The 18,528-nt window shown below is 37.0% G+C and overlaps 2 protein-coding genes across 2 annotated transcripts; one reads left to right on the top strand and one right to left on the bottom strand.

The window, feature by feature from the left end:
* The first annotated feature begins 913 nt into the window (after window positions 1-913).
* LOC134648374 (putative defense protein Hdd11) lies at window positions 914-12,854 on the top strand. Its single transcript, XM_063502902.1, has 5 exons — window positions 914-1,057; window positions 3,322-3,490; window positions 8,126-8,293; window positions 11,908-12,008; window positions 12,735-12,854. Exons 2-5 carry the CDS (start codon window positions 3,332-3,334, stop codon window positions 12,805-12,807), a joined length of 501 nt encoding a protein of 166 aa, XP_063358972.1. The 5' UTR covers window positions 914-1,057; window positions 3,322-3,331; the 3' UTR covers window positions 12,808-12,854.
* Window positions 12,855-14,781: 1,927 nt separating this feature from the next.
* On the bottom strand, window positions 14,782-16,149 carry LOC134648104 (MKRN2 opposite strand protein). Its single transcript, XM_063502574.1, has 4 exons — window positions 15,833-16,149; window positions 15,673-15,750; window positions 15,347-15,554; window positions 14,782-15,269 (listed from the first exon to the last, which is right to left on the bottom strand). The coding sequence occupies exons 1-4, from the start codon at window positions 15,955-15,957 to the stop codon at window positions 15,036-15,038; spliced, it is 645 nt and encodes a 214-aa protein (XP_063358644.1). The 5' UTR covers window positions 15,958-16,149; the 3' UTR covers window positions 14,782-15,035.
* Between the last annotated feature and the right edge of the window lie 2,379 nt (window positions 16,150-18,528).

The following is an 18,528-nucleotide window of genomic DNA, read 5'->3' on the forward strand; positions in this document are numbered from 1 at the left end:
ACAATAAGTTAGGTAGGTACCTTTAAACTTTGCAAGTGTAGTCCAGATGCCATATTATAATATGTAATCGCATTAATATGGAAGAGTGATAGAGAGAGATTACCGGAGCGAATGATTGGCATCTTGGCTAGGCATCCTGATGAGCTAATGTAGCTGTAACTGCTACTCTGCTGCTGATGAGCTAGTGTAACTGTTAATTCGTAGCTCTAGCTGAGGGGTCTCCAAACTTTTTTACCTGAGGGCCATATTGCCCTCAGAAAATCTCGCGCGGGCCACTGTCGGTTTTTTCGCCGGGGGAGGGTGTCTGGTTGCTGCTGTTATAGGAACAGTTCCACTCTCAATGAATGCGGAACCCCTGGAGCCTGGCTTCCGCGGGCCGGACAGTGGGCACTCGTTTTGGGTGTCGGCGAGCCGGATTGGAACGCGTCGCGGGCCGGATTTGGCCCGCGGGCCGGAGTTTGCAGACCCCTGCTCTAGCTAATCGAACGAGTGTAAGCTCAAATGATTTGTTTTGACGAGTCACATACTTTTGAGGTGCGCGAAAAGCGTGTTTTTAGAAATGTAATTTTTTTGTAAGATGTTAAAATTGTACGCGATCAACTCATCAAGTGGGTAAGGTATATCTACTTTTTGCAAGTCGCGCATTAGCGTAATAGGTAGGTAACTACCTATAGCCAAAATTGTTTGGGTTAAGGGTAGTCATGTTTCTTGAAGCTGTAGACAGGACTGGACCATCCCAATAAAGCCTAGTTTCCCCTCTGGGGAAGGTCGGGTGGCAGTCGCTTTCGTAAAAACTAGTGCCTGTGGCAATTCTTGCTAGCTTGCCAAGCGGCCCCAGCGTTCTCATGGCAGAAGCCGGGACAACGCTAAGATGTTGATGAGCCATAGGATAATGAAATTGAAAAAGCTAGGGATTTATTTGCGTGTGTCATCTGTGGCCTTTAGCCCTCCCAGCTCAGCCGAAGAGCCGATATATACCGCCGCGGCGGCGAGGTCGCCACACTCGCTCGGAGACTCCAGCATCATTGCGGCCGCTCTACTACGCTAACTAATCGAGGTAAACAAACTGGACATATATACGAATTTGTTTATTGTGAAATTAAAAAAAAAAAACAATTAAATATAAATTAAGCCTAGCTAAAAAAATCAAATTAAAAATGTTAAAAAAAACCAGATTTTTAAATTTAAAACGTCCTAAATAGTGAATGAATTCAAAAACTGTCTGTCAGTATCCTTCGGTAGGTAAGGTATAAAACGATCTCAGTAGATCAAAATTAGTTAAAATAATGTTATAACTAAAAACATACTTATAAATATTACCTACCTGAATGCAAAAATTGTTTGAAAATTTGCTAATTAAAAGTAAAACAAGATTTTGATATTTTTAATATAGGTATGTAGGTAGGTAAACACACAGTCCTAGTTAGAGTTTATGAGTTGCAATGTTCAGAAGTTAATCACATTCCTACATGAATATCATTTTGCAATGGATCTGAGATTTGCATTGATTAATGTATTTTAATCTTAATGCGAATTTTCTGCTAAGGCAATCGTGCCTTAACAGTACTTCCTAAAGTACTTAATACCATTCATAAACAAATAGGTAATTATGCAAATTATTTGTCTTACTAAGGCCGGTTGTAGGTACATCAAGCGCTCTGTAATCGTAATTAATTACATTCGCTAAAAATGTTATTGTACCTATAAAATATCCCTAAAGTATACACCGTGTTTTTATTAAATTCCGTTAATTTCGGGGTATGGTTAAGTACGTTTAAGAAAACTAAATGGCATAGTTAATTTAAAAAAATATATATATTGATTACTTTTTTTACAAAAAAAAATTATGTTTAAAAACTAATTAAATGTAGCATATAGCGTTGTTGTAACACGGGCTTTACATTTAACTCAACCAAACAATTGAAATCTGTGACATATCAATGTCATTTCGAACATCGATCGACCGAGATTGTACTTTTTAAGTTTAGTAGCAAATGTATGAACTCATTCTAAACACTAATCAATATGTAAACCGGCCCTAAGGCCAGTGTACACGCTTGTAGAGGCCTTATAGCAAAAAAATAAATTATTGATTATCTCCGAAATGGAGTTAATTAGAATATCGGTGTCTTTGAGAAAGTTACTTGATTTAAGCTCAGGAATGCACCCTTGAAATTAACGGAAATCAAAAAAACACGGTGTATATTGACACATTTGTATGAAAGCTACGTTAAGTTAACCATAGTTACTTTGTGGTTGGTGTAACTGGCTCTAAAGTAACACAAGCTTAATAATAAGTTATTATGTCTTCGATCAAATTTTAAAGAAGTTAAGCCCTGTATTATGTACCTGTAGAAAGGCTTATTCATGTAAAATTTTCTTGATTAAATTCTTTGTATTAAAAGTACATACCTATTATTTACATAGGTATGCCTTAATGCCATGTGCAACGGTTTGTCAATATGTTGACATTACAACACATATAGAACCTGTCGCCTAAACGAGTAGCTTTGCGAGAACTTGAGTTCTGAAGAACAGAAAGGACCGTGACCCGCTTTCGTACATAATATAGATTGATTGAATATAATTATTCAAATATTGTACTTAAGTGATATTTTACTATATTTTTGACCTTTATTTTTTTACGATATTCGCGTCTAGCCTCGCCGCCTTATGCTAAGTGGTCACTGTAGCCTGTAATCGCTTGAAACTCCGAATAACATAAGTATAAATAGCGGTACTTAAATAATCTACGCGGTTTATAGATTGGTATCAAAAAAGAAACAAAAAACGAAAGGCAAAATAATATTTGTGTACTTACTAAAAATATGATAGAAAATGCGTCGAACAACTATAAAGATTACCCTTTACTCGATATTATCACGAATTATAGTGTATAGGGACTTAAATCGTAATAGGTTGGTTCAACTTCCAACGTCCAAAAATTATTATCGATTTTTTTTATAAGATGACTGACAAATTCGGTCACGATTCTTGTCATCATGCACAGACGAAAGGTTAAGTCAAGATACGAAAGACGCGCGATATTGAAGGTGTGGCTGTCTTTTTCCCACCCGCCAGAAGCAGTACAACTCTTTACAATAACTACGTTTTAACAATTGTTATTTTAATTCAGAACATTCAAGATGTGGTTCTCTTACCCACTCGTCGGTAAGTTACCTACTTGCTCTGGCCATTTTACGCAATTTGACATTCAAAGTACCTACCTATTTTGCCTATCTAAATTATCTAGAACAGACATTCCAGACCTTGTGATAATATCTACCATAACTGCGTTCTAAAAATTGTTCTTCTAATCAGGATATCAAAGATGTGGTTCTCTTACGTGTTGGTGGCTGTCTCCGTGGCGGCGTACGCGGACGCGTACTCCAGCGGCGCCCCCGAAGGCGCCTGCAAGGACATGATCCCGCGGCACCCAGTGTCGCCGCAGAAGTCCCCAGCTCCGTACACCATCACCACCAGCACTAAGGTAAACATACCATTTTATAGTGTAATTGGTATAATTGCATCCATGTATTGCTGTATTGCAACTTCCGACTCAACAATGTGCAATATTGGAAAACTCGGAAATACCTCTATACTTATAATTATAAATTACAAAAAACATTAATTGCAATAAATCAAATATTCCGCTAACATTTTTAAAATGCCTATGTAGTGCAACATTCACTTATACCTAATTGAGATATTGCCTAAAAAGTTACCTTGAGAAGTTATCCCGGTGACCACAAGATAAAAGGCACTAGATATATACCTACTATAATATTCTGTTCAAATACAAAACCGACAAGATGTTAAGTTACTTGACATAAACATTTGATTTCTGTCATATTTCTGTCGTCAAATCAGTGACAGAATTTGAAAAGAGGATTAACTAGCAAAAAGCAGAGCTTTGTAAGGGCTCGCGGAGTTTTTCTACCTAAACGTACCGGACCTCGACTTTGATCCAATCCGATGCTTGTTTCATGTTCGATCGAGTGGGTACGTAATAAGTCCGTTAAGAACGCAGCTATAAGTGAGAGCAAGAAAGAAATGTACTAACCGGACCCCGGTTGCTGTCCGGTACGCCTGTCTGTCACAGCTTTTACTTTGTCCATTAAAAACGTGTCCAGACGACAAAATCATATTGCCAATATCATCCACACGTAATATACAATTTCATAAGTGCTTATTACATCCTACACGGTCGCCCAGTACTTTTTGTAAGGAAGACAACTGGCTTTCCTACATAACGTTGGGTCAGCGAACTCAGCGAGCCAATGTCCTTGAATTTAATTTTTGCGTCCACACCACACAATTGAGCGAAAAACTATCCCGTCTGGATACCTACTGGCCACCAGGTACACTGTTCCACTAGGTACAGCCAGGGTTAAGCATCAGCTCTATCTTGGGTACTAATCTCCTAAGTGCTCATCAAGACGAGTCGGATGACCAAAACAGCGTGTGCCTACGTTGCACCTAACCTGAGTTCCAATAAGCACAGCCCGGATTCAGCATCAGCTTTATCTTGGGTACTACTCTCCAGCATCAGCTTTATCTTGGGTACTACTCTCCTAAGTGCTCATCGAGACGAGTCGGATGATCAAAACAGCGTGTGCCTATGTTGCAACAAACCTGATTTCCACTAGGTATTGCCAGGGTTCAGCATCAGCTCTATCTTGGGTACTGCTCTCCCAAGTGCTCATCATGATGAGTCGCATGTCCAAAACAGCGTGTGTCTACATTGCAATTAACCTGAGTTCCAATAAGCACAGCCCGGGTTCAGCATCAGCTTTATCTTGGGTACTACTCTCCTAAGTGCCCATCGAGACGAGTCGGATGACCAAAACAGCGTGTGCCTATGTTGCAACAAACCTGAGTTCCACTAGGTATTGCCAGGGTTCAGCATCAGCTCTATCTTGGGTACTGCTCTCCCAAGTGCTCATCATGATGAGTCGGATGTCCAAAACAGCGTGTGTCTACGTTGCACCTAACCTAAGTTCCAATAAGCACAGCCCGGGTTCAGCATCAGCTCTATCTTGGGTACTGCTCTCCCAAGTGCTCATCATGATGAGTCGGATGTTCAAAACAGAGTGTGTCTATGTTGCATCAAACCTGAGTTCCACTAGGTACAGCCAAGGTTCAGCATCAGCTCTATCTTGGGTATTGCTCTTCCAAGTGCTTATAAAGACGTGTCGATTGACTAAGACAGCGTGTGCCTGTGTTGCAACAAACCTGAGTTCCACTAGGTATTGCCAGGGTTCAGCATCAGCTCTATCTTGGGTACTGCTCTCCCAAGTGCTCATCATGATGAGTCGGATGTCCAAAACAGCGTGTGTCTACGTTGCACCTAACCTGAGTTCCAATAAGCACAGCCCGGGTTCAGCATCAGCTCTATCTTGGGTACTGCTCTCCCAAGTGCTCATCATGATGAGTCGGATGTTCAAAACAGAGTGTGTCTATGTTGCATCAAACCTGAGTTCCACTAGGTACAGCCAAGGTTCAGCATCAGCTCTATCTTGGGTATTGCTCTTCCAAGTGCTTATAAAGACGTGTCGATTGACTAAGACAGCGTGTGCCTGTGTTACACCAAACCTGAGTTCCACTAAGTACAGCCAAGGTTCAGCATCAGCTCTATCTTGGGTACTACTTTCCTAAGTACTCATCAAGACGAGTCGCATGACCAAAACAGCGTGTGCTGTTGTATAAAACCCGAGCTCCACTAGGTACTGTCAGGGTTCAGCATCAGCTATCTTGGGTACTTAAGCGGTCTACCCAGTGATCACATGACGAGTCGGATATCCAAAACAGAGTGTGTCTATCTATATATGTTGCAGTTACATACAAGTTGCAGTCGTGTACGTATCGGCCCTAGGTCACTGAAGTTTGTAATATGACTTTATTTATAATTTTAGCAGTTCCAAGCAATAGTAACACTAAAAGCGCCAGTCATGAATTACGTAAGAAAATTTTGCCAGTTTCTGACCCTCTCCCTCCCCTAGAAATAATAAGAATAAGCTGACCCCCTCCCCCCTCCCGCCCCTATATTACCATATATTACGTAAAAATCTAAAGGAAAAAATGAGTAGGTACACGTGTGGTTTGTTTTAGTGTTTATTTTTCAATAAAATATTTTATGAATGTTTATTTGTACGTACGTTTGTAGAGGACAAAGGTACTTATTTTGAGCTCGTTTAAGCTAACTCTGCACCGTGTTTGATAGCATAGAGTGTAGAATTATTATTATTATTTGTTATTATTTTAAACGTCATAATTTCATAGAAATTATAAAAAATCGCATCTTTGTTATCATCTTACTTATGTAAGAACTATGAAAACCCCTCCCTCCCCCGAGTAAGAAAAAAATGAAAAAATAAGATATGTTCGACGCCCCTTCACCTCAAAATCGTCTTACGTAATAAATGAATGGCGCCAAAACTGTTTCTCGAACTGAAAATACCCGATTTAAGTTAGCTAACACAACATGACTGATCAGTTCATGAGCGTCACACATACGAGTGAATTGACCTCCGCAGTATATTCACAGCAAGATTAATTATTCTAGTAGGTATTCACAGAAACTTAATTGCTAAATTGGGAATCAAACCAAGCGAAGCGAGGTGGGTCTGAATCCAAAATGTTAACCCACTTTTGTATTCATCGTTGTTAATGGCGTAAGCGCCATCGACATTATTGAAATTGAAAACACCACATAGGTATCGTTGTTTGAGTACCCACAACCCACAATTGAGCTTTTCTGGGGCTTAGTCGATTTGTATAAGAATGTCCAATATTTATTTATTTATTAATTTACTACTAACGCCATCTGATTTTATTAACATTAGCACGAATGTTAACTCATTATTTTGCCAACAGATGGCGCTAGTAGTAATACAAAGTTTTATTACTTTATTTTATTTTTTTAAGTTTATAAGATGATATTTTTATGTTTGATAACACATCTAGACATGAATTTAAATTATTATGTTAAATCTCAAACCTAATAGTGCAGTAGTTTTTCCGTAAAGTGTACCACAAGAATGCATAGTTTGTCGAATAGTAATAGGGCTCGCTTCGCTCGCCCTAATAATAAAATAACGCATCTCCGTTCGTTTAGTCCCGATCATGTCCTCCGATTGTGTCCTCATGTAGTGGGTTTGAATTACATATGTATTTTAAAATACCTACTATCTCCATATGCGCTAAGTATCGGGGTCTACATTCATTGACCATTTGGTCTCGTATTGTTTGAATAGTGCCTAATATACACGGTAGGTATAACAAAACAAGTCTATGTAAAAGCTTTGCTCAAGTCTAATTCAAATTATGTATCTACGTAAGTAACTGCCTAGAGAAGCCGATACTTAGTACTTAGGCATTTATTCACGTAGGCAACAATTCAGGCTAGGTACGAAATACGACGCACTATAGGCTTGTATTAAAATCTTTATCAGCTCTACAATTATGTTCGAATAAGATTGTAAATTTTCTTCTACAATTTTATGGTTGCTGTGAATGTTATGAATGGTGGCTGGTAAACATTGCACAATTTGAATGCGATGACTACTTATGCTAAAATTCTGGACGCTTTATGTTATTTACTGTAATAAATAATATTATGTTATTTGTTTGGAACGATCCAGACATACACTATCGACGACAACATCACAACATGTACTCGCAGTCTACAAAAACCGCACCACCCTGCATGCACCACGTACCTACTGTGCCATTTCAGCAATCTATAAAAGACTTGATATTAGTGAGTCTGTGCGGAAAGCGAAGAGTCGTAGAATGCATTGGATCTCATACAATTCACGACTCTTCTCTTTCCGCACAGATTCTACCTATTGTAAAGAATATACATACTTTTCTTACTAAGTTTTTATTCTATTTCTTTTAATTACTGATAGGTACTTAGATAACGTTTCATTTATGTTTGTATTAAGTAATACGTTGGTATAATCCGTATCCTGGTCATGAATGAAGTTGATTCAGGATAACTTATAGGTAAGTACGAGTAGGTATTTATTGAGCCTTCGAATGTATAATTTTCTAACGGTGTTAATATAGGTGTGCAAGAAAAAGTACTTCTATTCTATCATATATTAAACCCTATCATCAGGTGGTGAAAGCCGGCACCCCCATGGAGGTGGTGATCGCGGGCAAGGGCCCCAAGAACACCATGCGCGGGCTGCTCCTGCAGGCGCGCAAGGGGGACGAGATCGTGGGCAAGTTCACCCTCAAGCCCAACGACCCCTTCGCGCAGCTCATGAACTGCGGCCAGCCAGGAGTAAGTCACATGATTATAGTCAATCCATTATGTTATTGTTGTTATACTTAAATAGCTGACACCCTATATACTTATTACCGTAAACCGGGGTGACTTTCAAATGCAGGGGCGACTTCGATATTTCAGTTTTTCAGCCGTTACATATTTTATTCGGATTTTTTAGTAGTAGGTAAACAAGTATGTATAATAATCTAACTTGTTACACGAACAGTTCGAGAAAATAATGAATAATGATAATTTAGTGGCAGTTTTAAAACTATCAAAGTATCCCCAAAATTTCCTAAAGTCACCTCGTTTTACGGTACTTACTTTACTCTTTGGCTGACGGTGACACCCTTGGCAGTGATCGCGGTCAAGAGACAAGTACCTTTATTAATGCTTATCTGTCTACTAGCACAAAGATAGTAATAATTGCTTGTATCAGGTAGGTATCTAAATAAATTATGGGAAGTGGAAAACGTAATGTACCCTGTACAACTTAGATCACTATGTTCACCCATGTTTCTAAGGTCTTAAGCAGTTCACCTATAGCTCAACAACGAGTTTTATGCGTAAAAAACCTGCATATACAATCTCTAGGTTAAGTGAATAACCTTGGTAAGTATGCGGCATTTGACTGTTCATATTAAACGTAACTGCTTAATTCAGGAACTTCCTTAAAAAGCGCTATTATGTTGCAAGGTAACAAAAAATGCCATTGTTAGCCATTGTTGTTGTCTGTTGAGATTGGTTTAAAAAACAAGAAGATAGATACATACTTAATTTTAATCTTATGGCGTAAACAAGACAAAATTCCCATGAAACACCTAAATAAATTATGTAGGTGCATAGGAACTTTTTACTTATGTACTAACAACAATACTCGTAAACAACTCGTGTAGTAAACAATTAGTGCAGGACCTTATAATGCTTGTTACATCGACTCTTTAAGTTACTTTCGAAATGGGGCCAGTGTACCATGGATTTCCAATGACCGGGTTGAGTTTTCCTTTTCATGAAATATCACAAAATCGTTAACAATACCTACTCTAAATGTGAAAAAAAAAACAGAACTATACTGGCCGGATTTATTGATCAGTTTTTACTTTAAAATGACGAAAATATAGTTGAAGAGTTGGTACATAAATAATGCATCCTTTCCGTTCAACCACTTCAACCTGTGCAATTAAGTATAAGTAGGTACATACATACTTATTAGACTATAGTAGAGCGTTGACAAAGGTGCTTAAGTATTTGCACCTTTGTCACGTTTGAACATTTGAATTTGCAAAGATTTTAAGTTAATTAAATTAATTTTCTAAAAAAAACACAAATGATTAGGATAAAGAAATGTTCTCTGGTAGTATTTTAGTACTTAGCTATGGATTAAGCAAACTAATTTAGCGATTACTAAAATATTTACTAGGATCGATATCCGTACAGAAGGCATAGTAGTGGATTTCATAACACCAGCTCGTTTCCTCAAGGCTATGGTTTGTATTGCAAGAGGTCGCATCGTCTTGTCTGTGATTAATGATAGCACTATAATTCTCTTATACGTATATTTATCATGCAAATTTTCTTAGTTATATACCTACGCTTCAAAATGTTAATAAGTCCCTCATAATAAATAAAATAGTAGGTAAGTAGCAACCGCAAAAGAAGCTTAGAAAACAAATGTTGAATTTAATAATTAAGTTGCATGTCTATTATCTTACTTACAAGCATGTCAGATTCAGACAAATGAGTTTAGTTCTATAGGCTGCATGTCATATGGTATTTTATGTAGGTAACTAATACTACCACTGACTGAATGTAAAAGTGATAGCACAAAAACCCCACGCGACCACTTTTTGCTCCTATTTGTCGTATTGATATAAAAACACAGTGAGAAACGATCGTAAAGAAAAAGTAAAGCATTTTTTCTCTGAACGATTAATTTATAAAGTCAATAGTTGTTAGCTTTAATCTATCAAACGCGGCAAAAAATAAAGCTTTAAACTTATGGGACATGCTAAATTTAAAATATTGAAATTCATTTGAACTGGTTGTCATATACTTATCAGGTTTTTGCGATATGTATATCTTTTTTTATGAGCTCAGTCTTCTATCTAGTATAATAAAAAGTGTAAGTAGCCAAGTACTACGCTTTTCATTCCAAAATGGCTGAAATTACATGTCACAAGGCGTCATACTTAAAGACCAACCCTAGTAGCACGGTCGCATTTTTATCATTTATCACCATGCCTGTCACGTTCTAACAAGTAGGTAAGTGCGAAAGTGACGGGCATAGTGATAGTGGATAAAAACGGATCCGTGCTGAGCCCGCAAGTCAAATTTACGGCTGAGTGACATAATTTCAAGTTCCCGCATCATGATGACTCGCGACATTGACTTAATAATAAAAACCGGCCAAGTGCGAGTTGGACTCGCGCACGAAGGGTTCCATACCATTCCGTAGGTAATATCAAGCAAAAAACGGCAAAAAAATCAAGATTGTTGTATGGGAGCCCCACTTAAATATTTATTTTATTCTGTTTTTAGTATTTGTTGTTATAGCGGGTAACATAAATACATCATCTGTGAAAATTTCATCTGTCTAGTTATTATAGTTCATGAGATACAGCCTGGTGACAGACAGGACAGGAGGCTTAATAATATGGTCCCGTTTTTATCCTTTGGGTACGGAACCCTAAAAATGAAGTACTTAAAGGACGGCGTCGTCGACAAACATTACCGTTAGTAACAGAAATTAACACGCACTCTGTAGGTACTAAGGTACGCACGGTAGATAGAGGTCCTATAATAATAGTGCGTGAGAAGCTGCATATTAAGTAATTTACAATTTATGCCAAATGCAGTATGCCGACACTTAGACGGGGCTAGCTGCCTTGACCACAGGTTCCAAACTGCCTTCCGTTCATACCACTCACTTGTTACAGCTGTATATAGGTAATATAGGTGCATACAGACACATATTTGTAAATCTAAATCTAGGAAGTAGCACTTATTATAGGTAGAGGTTATTAAGTAGGTAGATCTGATTATCCGATTAATCAATGTGCAAAGCAAAGAGAAAAAAATAATATATACCTTATCAAATTTTCAAACACTATCAAACCAAATAAAACGTTACTAATATGCTACCTGACCCGGACCTGATTTAATTTTGTGTAGGTAGGATGTGTTCCATTCCAAATTTTAGACTGAATGAATAAACTTTCATTTTGGTTAATGCATTAGGTACCTTAAAGAATTACGAAACGTTGGGCAAACATGTTTTTAGAATACCTATCATTAGCCCCCAATACCCTGTTGTATTGCAATGGTTAATACAGCTTTCGATTAAGGAGCTTCTAATAGCAGCTGACACCTCTAACATCGCATGTAGCTTATGAGAAAGATTTTCTGACTTCCTAACTGTATGAACTACTTAGAAAGATAAATGTTTTCTCGCTATTACCACTCCCTAACCAAATAAATTGAATTTTGTGGTCTAGTATATTATATTCATCATCATCTTCCTTGCGTTGTCCAGCTTGATTGTCACTGCTCATGAGAGCCTGGGATCAGTTTGACAACAAGTCCCAAGACTGATCTGGTAGGTATTGAAATAATACTCTGTATTGTTTTAGAACGCCGTGAGCCACAAGAAACACGACGAGAAGGACGACCAGCACACCGTCACCTACACCTGGACGCCACCGGCTGGCTTCAATGACGAGATCAAATTCAGGTAATTAATACCTTCAATGTGGAGTAATCCCAACTCAACGTTTCAAAATTCGCCTAATAACGCACTTAACGCAGTAGACACTTAGGTACTGAAACTATGTAGGTACTTCATATAGGTAGATACAATTTGTAAAGTTATCCCGTATGTAATTCGCTTCAAAGTAAAGCAGTGGTCAACGTAAAGTGGACGTGGGATGTGGACAATAACTTCCAAATTTTGCAATAATACCTACTTAGTAAATCGTACGTATTATACAATCAGCAAGAAAACAACTACAAAACAATGTTTCAGGATTTGTTTAGTGTGACATTTTCCTTGTAACTGTTGGTATTTCCAGCAGTACTCTTTGTGGAGTTTAGTGCATCGTACAGTACAGTGCGCTGCATAAGTTCACGGACACGTTATGAATGAATTAATTCATAAATTGGCCATGCACTTTTGCAGCTGGGTGTACATTTGCTTAGCAACAACCTTGTCATAGCATAGAAACAAAATTTATGTTGTATGTTAGATATCTACTATTATTTAGTGCCCATAGCCAATTGAACTACAGTAGGTAACATACATACCTACGCCAAATGAAACAAGTTTTTTGGAAGAATATGGCTGTTAGTTATAATATATCAATGTTTAATTATAAGTGTTAATCATGAATGTTATTTATTTTATAACATTTTACGACCAAGCAGAACTTATTATGTACTAAACTTGTTTTTTGTTTTACAGAGCGACTATCGCACACAACGGAGCGGTGTTTTGGGTGGGAGTCGAATCGGCCCCCGTCAAAGTTACTGCTTAAGTTATAGTACTATTAGTATGTTTTAAGTACAAGTATTATACTTTTAATCTCGCTAAACCAATTTATAGTTAATAAAAACTTTGTCTGAACATTCGTAATCATAATATAAATTCGTGTAGATTGAACATAGCATAATTTATTATTATGAAATAAATCAAATCATATCATATCAATGTTACCAGTAATAGATCCTGTAATTAAAGACGGTACCTATATTAATTATACATCCATTTTGTTTTACTATAATATGAGTTTTAATGCAGAAAGCGTGACATCCCTAACTCTCGAAATAAACAACCGAGCTCGTAACCAGGCCATAAAATAGAAAATCGAAAAAAACAATTGACATACTAAGTAGGCCTAGCACATGATTGACGCGACAGTATTTCGCTGCGAAATAGACTACCCGTCTTTTTCTATGTTAATTAAAGAGGGACGGGACGGGTAGCGGCTCTCTCCGGCCACTGATTCGCAGTGCCGATCAGTGGACGCATTTGTGTGACTTTCTATACAAATAGAGTCTGTGCGTAAAGAGAAGAGTCGTGAAATGTATGGGGTCCAATACATTCCACGACTCTTCTCTTTCCGAACAGACTCTAACACTAAAATCTGTTGCGTGCGATGCGTCAGAGTCCGATGCGGCCCAGTGTACGTCTACCTTTAGGTGTTTCCTATTCTGGTAAGTAAGAAATGAGTAAGAACTTGATTATTTTCTTAGTACAGTCGTGAAGTCGAGAAAAACAATAATTTTGACCTGACTAGTTTAGTTTTAGGCATCTAATAGAATGAGGAATAATGAAGATTATAATAAAATACGAATTAGAATTTTAACAAATCCTTTATTTCAAAAATGTAGCACCTAGAATTTTTGTCTTTGAGATCCTTTCCGCGTACAAACTTCGAGTCTTAGAAAAAGGAACTGAAAATAAGTTATAATATAAAATGGTCATAATGAATGGCTACAAGTCAGACAAGATATGCAATGATATTCACATTCCACATACTACAGACACACCTAATGATTATTTGGACAAGCTTAGTACCTAGCAAAGTTCACTCTCCAGGCATACTTTTAACATTTTATTGATCCTAAATCTTAACGTGGATAAATGGATAGTAATAGTACACAGTTTGTTACGCAACTAATGCAAGCTGATTTGAGTAACTTATCAAGATTGTGGTAATTATATTTCTTTGAAAACACTCTTTAACTATTATATTGTTATATGGACAATATTACTACTAGAAATATGTTGTGTAAATCAACTCATGATAGTGGAAGATGATATGAGATGCTACACACAGATACATTCATTTTAATAAGCATAGAGTGTATACAGATTCTTATGAGCAATATAGTTTTATCATTAATATTTGAACACTACTTTTTAAATGTTTGCTTCTTAATATACCTATGTAAACAGCATAAGGTTTTGTTTTGTGTAATGTTATCAAAATTTGAAGATGACTACTGCCAGTTCATTTATAATTAACCCTTTAACCACCAGAGTCTGATATATAAGACATTACATATCCAGCTCATTTCGCCACAGTCTGATAAATAAGACAATCTGATTTGTTTTGTCTGATCTGATTTGTTTTTAACAGCACATTTATAACTCCCGTAACTATGCCAACCATACTCTGCGTGGCAACACGAGCACGCTCGATCAAAAATTGCTGGTGGTTAAAAGGTTAAAACAATCAGTGACAAAATGATTCCCATTAATTATACAATAACACAGCAAATTAAAGATTTGATTAACTAAATTTAGGATACATTTAAATAATTATCAATTATTGTCATTAATCAATTACTTATTATCCCTTATATAACTGGGATAAGGATGTGTCACCTTCAAACCGTCACTAATGGAAGTTGTGGGCAGTACAGATTTCAGAGAGGCACCTACATGAAATACTAAGTAGGTACATCAATTCTTTTATGAACCTATCCAAGGAAAAGAATTAAGGTTCATAGTGTTCAGTCTATATTTCCAACAATAACCTAAACTAATTAATGATTACATCATAACAGGCAACATAAATGTAAGTTGAATACAAATTCATATAAAGGCAAGAAGACAAAGCATTATAAATATGGAATTAAAGTTATGATTTGGTCTAACTTAAATGCACCACATTTTCAGATATTTCATACCTAAACATTTAACATCACAGTTAATACTGAGTAAAATAATAAATAGTAATTAGATAAAGTAATGGTATCATTGGCTCTGTATGAAGTAGTCCTGTCGCTTGAGCTGCCGGTACAGGGAGATGTACTTCCCGGCCGCAGAGGTTCTAGGGACCACATATTGTTTGCAGAAGAGTTTGGGGTCTCGCGCCTTGTCAGAGAGTTCTCCACAGTCCAGAGCTCTCAGGAAAGCCAGTACAAATGTAAAGCAATTGTGTCTCTCCTCATTATATCTCTCAGCTTCCCAAAGTGGACTGAGGCTCACCTAGAAGAGAAAAAAAATATTAGTAAATGATAGAACACCTTTGATATACATTTACGAGTAATTTTCCATGCATTTACCTTCATAAGTACACTATCCCAAATCTCATTCCATAATTCATCAAACTTTTCTAGAAGGAGGCACTGGTCCCAGTCAGAGCTTGCATCACAAGTGCTCCATTTTTTGGTCAAAGTGTCCACACCATTCACTCCACCTTCACTGAACTCCACAACACACCCATGCGAGTTAGTCACCCCTATGTGCAAGTCTTTGGAGTTGTAATAATCGCTGAAAAATTAACGGCTACGTAAGCGACGTTAAACGGAATTTCGTGACTCATTTTAACTACCTTTGAATTGAGATTGACACTTGAGTAAACAAAGAAAAAATACATCTGTTAACTTACTTGAGAAAATCTCCATGAGTAGGCTTCATGACTATAGCTCTCGGGTGCTGAGACGCCTTGACGAAGGGATACGGTACCCTGAAAATGAAACTTGGTGCTTAGCAACCTGTGCCAATTAGCCATCGATTTCATCAGTCACGACACCGCTAAGTACACTTACCTGAATGGTAACAAATTGTAGTCATATCGGTCTAGTTTCTGCTCACATACCGGACATTGTTCCGGAATAATTGTGCAGAAAACTTTGTTGCCACAATGGTGGAAACAAAGGATCCCCGGATCCATCTTTCACAACCGAATCTAACAGTATATTCAATGAAACCGTAACTATTTATGGTCTCCAGTTGATCGTGAAAAAGTAAAGACCGCTTGGGCAAAAGAAAACCATAAATTATAGCTGATGAAATAATCAAGGAAGCAAAATACTCGATGTAACACTTTCCACAATTCACATTTTGCACTTTTTCTTTTCCGTCAATGGCAATTGGCATGCATAGATAAGAAATTATTCTAATGATATTTGACATTTAAGTGGAGTCCAGACGAGACAATTTTTCGCCAGTCTGATAAAATTGTCCGATCGAATCAGGCCGTACGGACGCAAACGCCAATTTGATTCCCCGAACAAATCAGCAGGTGCGGACACAAAAATGCCAATTTTCGAAGTTAGTATCTATTCTATGGAATGCAAATTGATCAAATCGGTCGATTTGCCCAGCTCGTCTGGACTCTACTTTAGTGAAATCCTCATATCTGGCTGGTCCATGAAGTTATAATGTTTTAAACTGGAGGGAACTGTCACTTTTTTTGCCATACTAATTTGAACCTTATCACCGAGACAGAAAGTTGTTCGTACCAGACTAGAGAAAACGGTCCACTTGAGATAGAAAAACCAGAGCCCTGTGTCTCACTCGCACATGTTGCCAATGTTAAAAAGATACCACTGTGGTAGAAATCATATCAATATACTACTGAAATTAATTACCTTCTTATACAATTTTAGTGCTATATTCAGATTACAGTTCTGATAACTTTTAAGTAATTTGTAAATAATTATGATGTCAATATTATTAACTGATTAAACCAAACATGCGCACAACAAATAAAGCATTTAAATTTAACATGGTAGAAATCGTAGTAACTTTGAATATGAATTGGTATCCCAAACTTTTCGTGTATTTTCAAAATACGTAAATGGCGCCGCTCAGAATTTATTCGTAAAATATTAAAAAACATGGTTAAAAAAATGTTGTGTGAGGGGTTGTAGAAGTGAAAGCTATGCTGATTGTGGAATATCTTTTCACAGGTAAGTCACAATTATTCAATTTTACGATAAAAATACAAAACGATATTGTCAAACTCATTAGGGTGACTATGATGTCGGCACGATGTGGATCGATCTTGCAGAATTATTATTACGTACTTAATGTAAAAAAAGTTTACATAAATAGGTATATCTTTATTTCGGCATGTTTAATTATTTGAGTGACGTAATGAGAGCTATATAATTGCCAAAATTTAAATCCAAAGTCCTTAAACATTACAGATTCATATTTATGTGATTTAAACATAATATTTAATTACTGAAACGTTGGTTCAAACTATTTACATATATGTAATCGATTCTATATAGACTGAACACACATTTCCGTCTGTAGACAAAGGCGGCAAATTTGAAAATTTTGTTGCAATCACAGATCTACGATGAGTACGATGACGCTTACGCTTAATGAATAGCTGAAGTGTGGAAAAGGGAAGCCATCACGTATATGAACACACCATGAGTATGATATTGATAGTGATAGGTAGTTTGTAAAATTATTAAGAGCATAAATAGTGAACCAAAAGGGCCCTCCACACCCGTGCGCGATTCGCGGCGCGAAGCCGCGATTCACGCACATAGTCTAGAGGGGGCTAAAGAGAATTTAGAATTCTCTTTGATCTAACTCTAATATGCTTATCTTAGTGACAAGCGCCTTAGTTAAAAACTGTAATAGACGGGCATACCGGTCCGCGACCCTGGATATCTGTCTCGCTCTCACATATAGCTGTGTTTTTAATGGACGTACGGCGGACCACCTTCGTCACAATTATAGCTGGTCAACCAAATGTAAGGCGCGAAATTCAAATTTTCTATGGGACGATATCCCTTCGCGCCTAAATTTTTCAAATTTGCCGCCCTTTTTCTACTGTCAAGATCTGGTTGACCAAGTATAACAATGATCGCGAATCAATACGCTCATCCAATCTGTAACAGCTTTTATAACTGACTTACTTAATTAAAGTGGTATCCAGACGGGACTGATCAAATCAGTCGATTTGATCAGGAAATTTGCATTCCATATAGGGTTTGCAAGATCCGTCAATTTTTCGGATCCGGATATTTCGGATATTAAAATTTCCCGGATCCGGATATCCGGATAATTCGGATAATACGGATCTGTATCAATAAAGGTGACGAAATTTACAACTTACATACAAGGAACAGCTAGTAAAATGTAAAATGTTCATATTTTAGTTAATTACAATTATTAATAATTATTATTATTATCTCAAAACGATATAAATATGTATAATAAGATATTCAGTGTAGTCTTAATTAGGTATTCCTATTAATAATATTATGCATTTTTTTTAGGAGGCCGTAGTCGATTTGTAACCGAAAACGCCAAAAATGAAGTAATTAAAGCAAATTTATTTCTATATATCTGCTCAGAAGAATTAATTCTAAAGGTGCCTAAAAACACCGCTTGAACTTCGGCGTTTTTTCTTAAATTTGCCATTATAAGCTCACAAAATAGAAAATGGAGAAAAAGTTACATTTATGTACTTTTATTATTTTATACCGGTGTGGTG

Source organism: Cydia amplana, chromosome 5, assembly GCF_948474715.1.
Source record: "Cydia amplana chromosome 5, ilCydAmpl1.1, whole genome shotgun sequence".
Classification (NCBI taxonomy): domain Eukaryota; kingdom Metazoa; phylum Arthropoda; class Insecta; order Lepidoptera; family Tortricidae; genus Cydia; species Cydia amplana.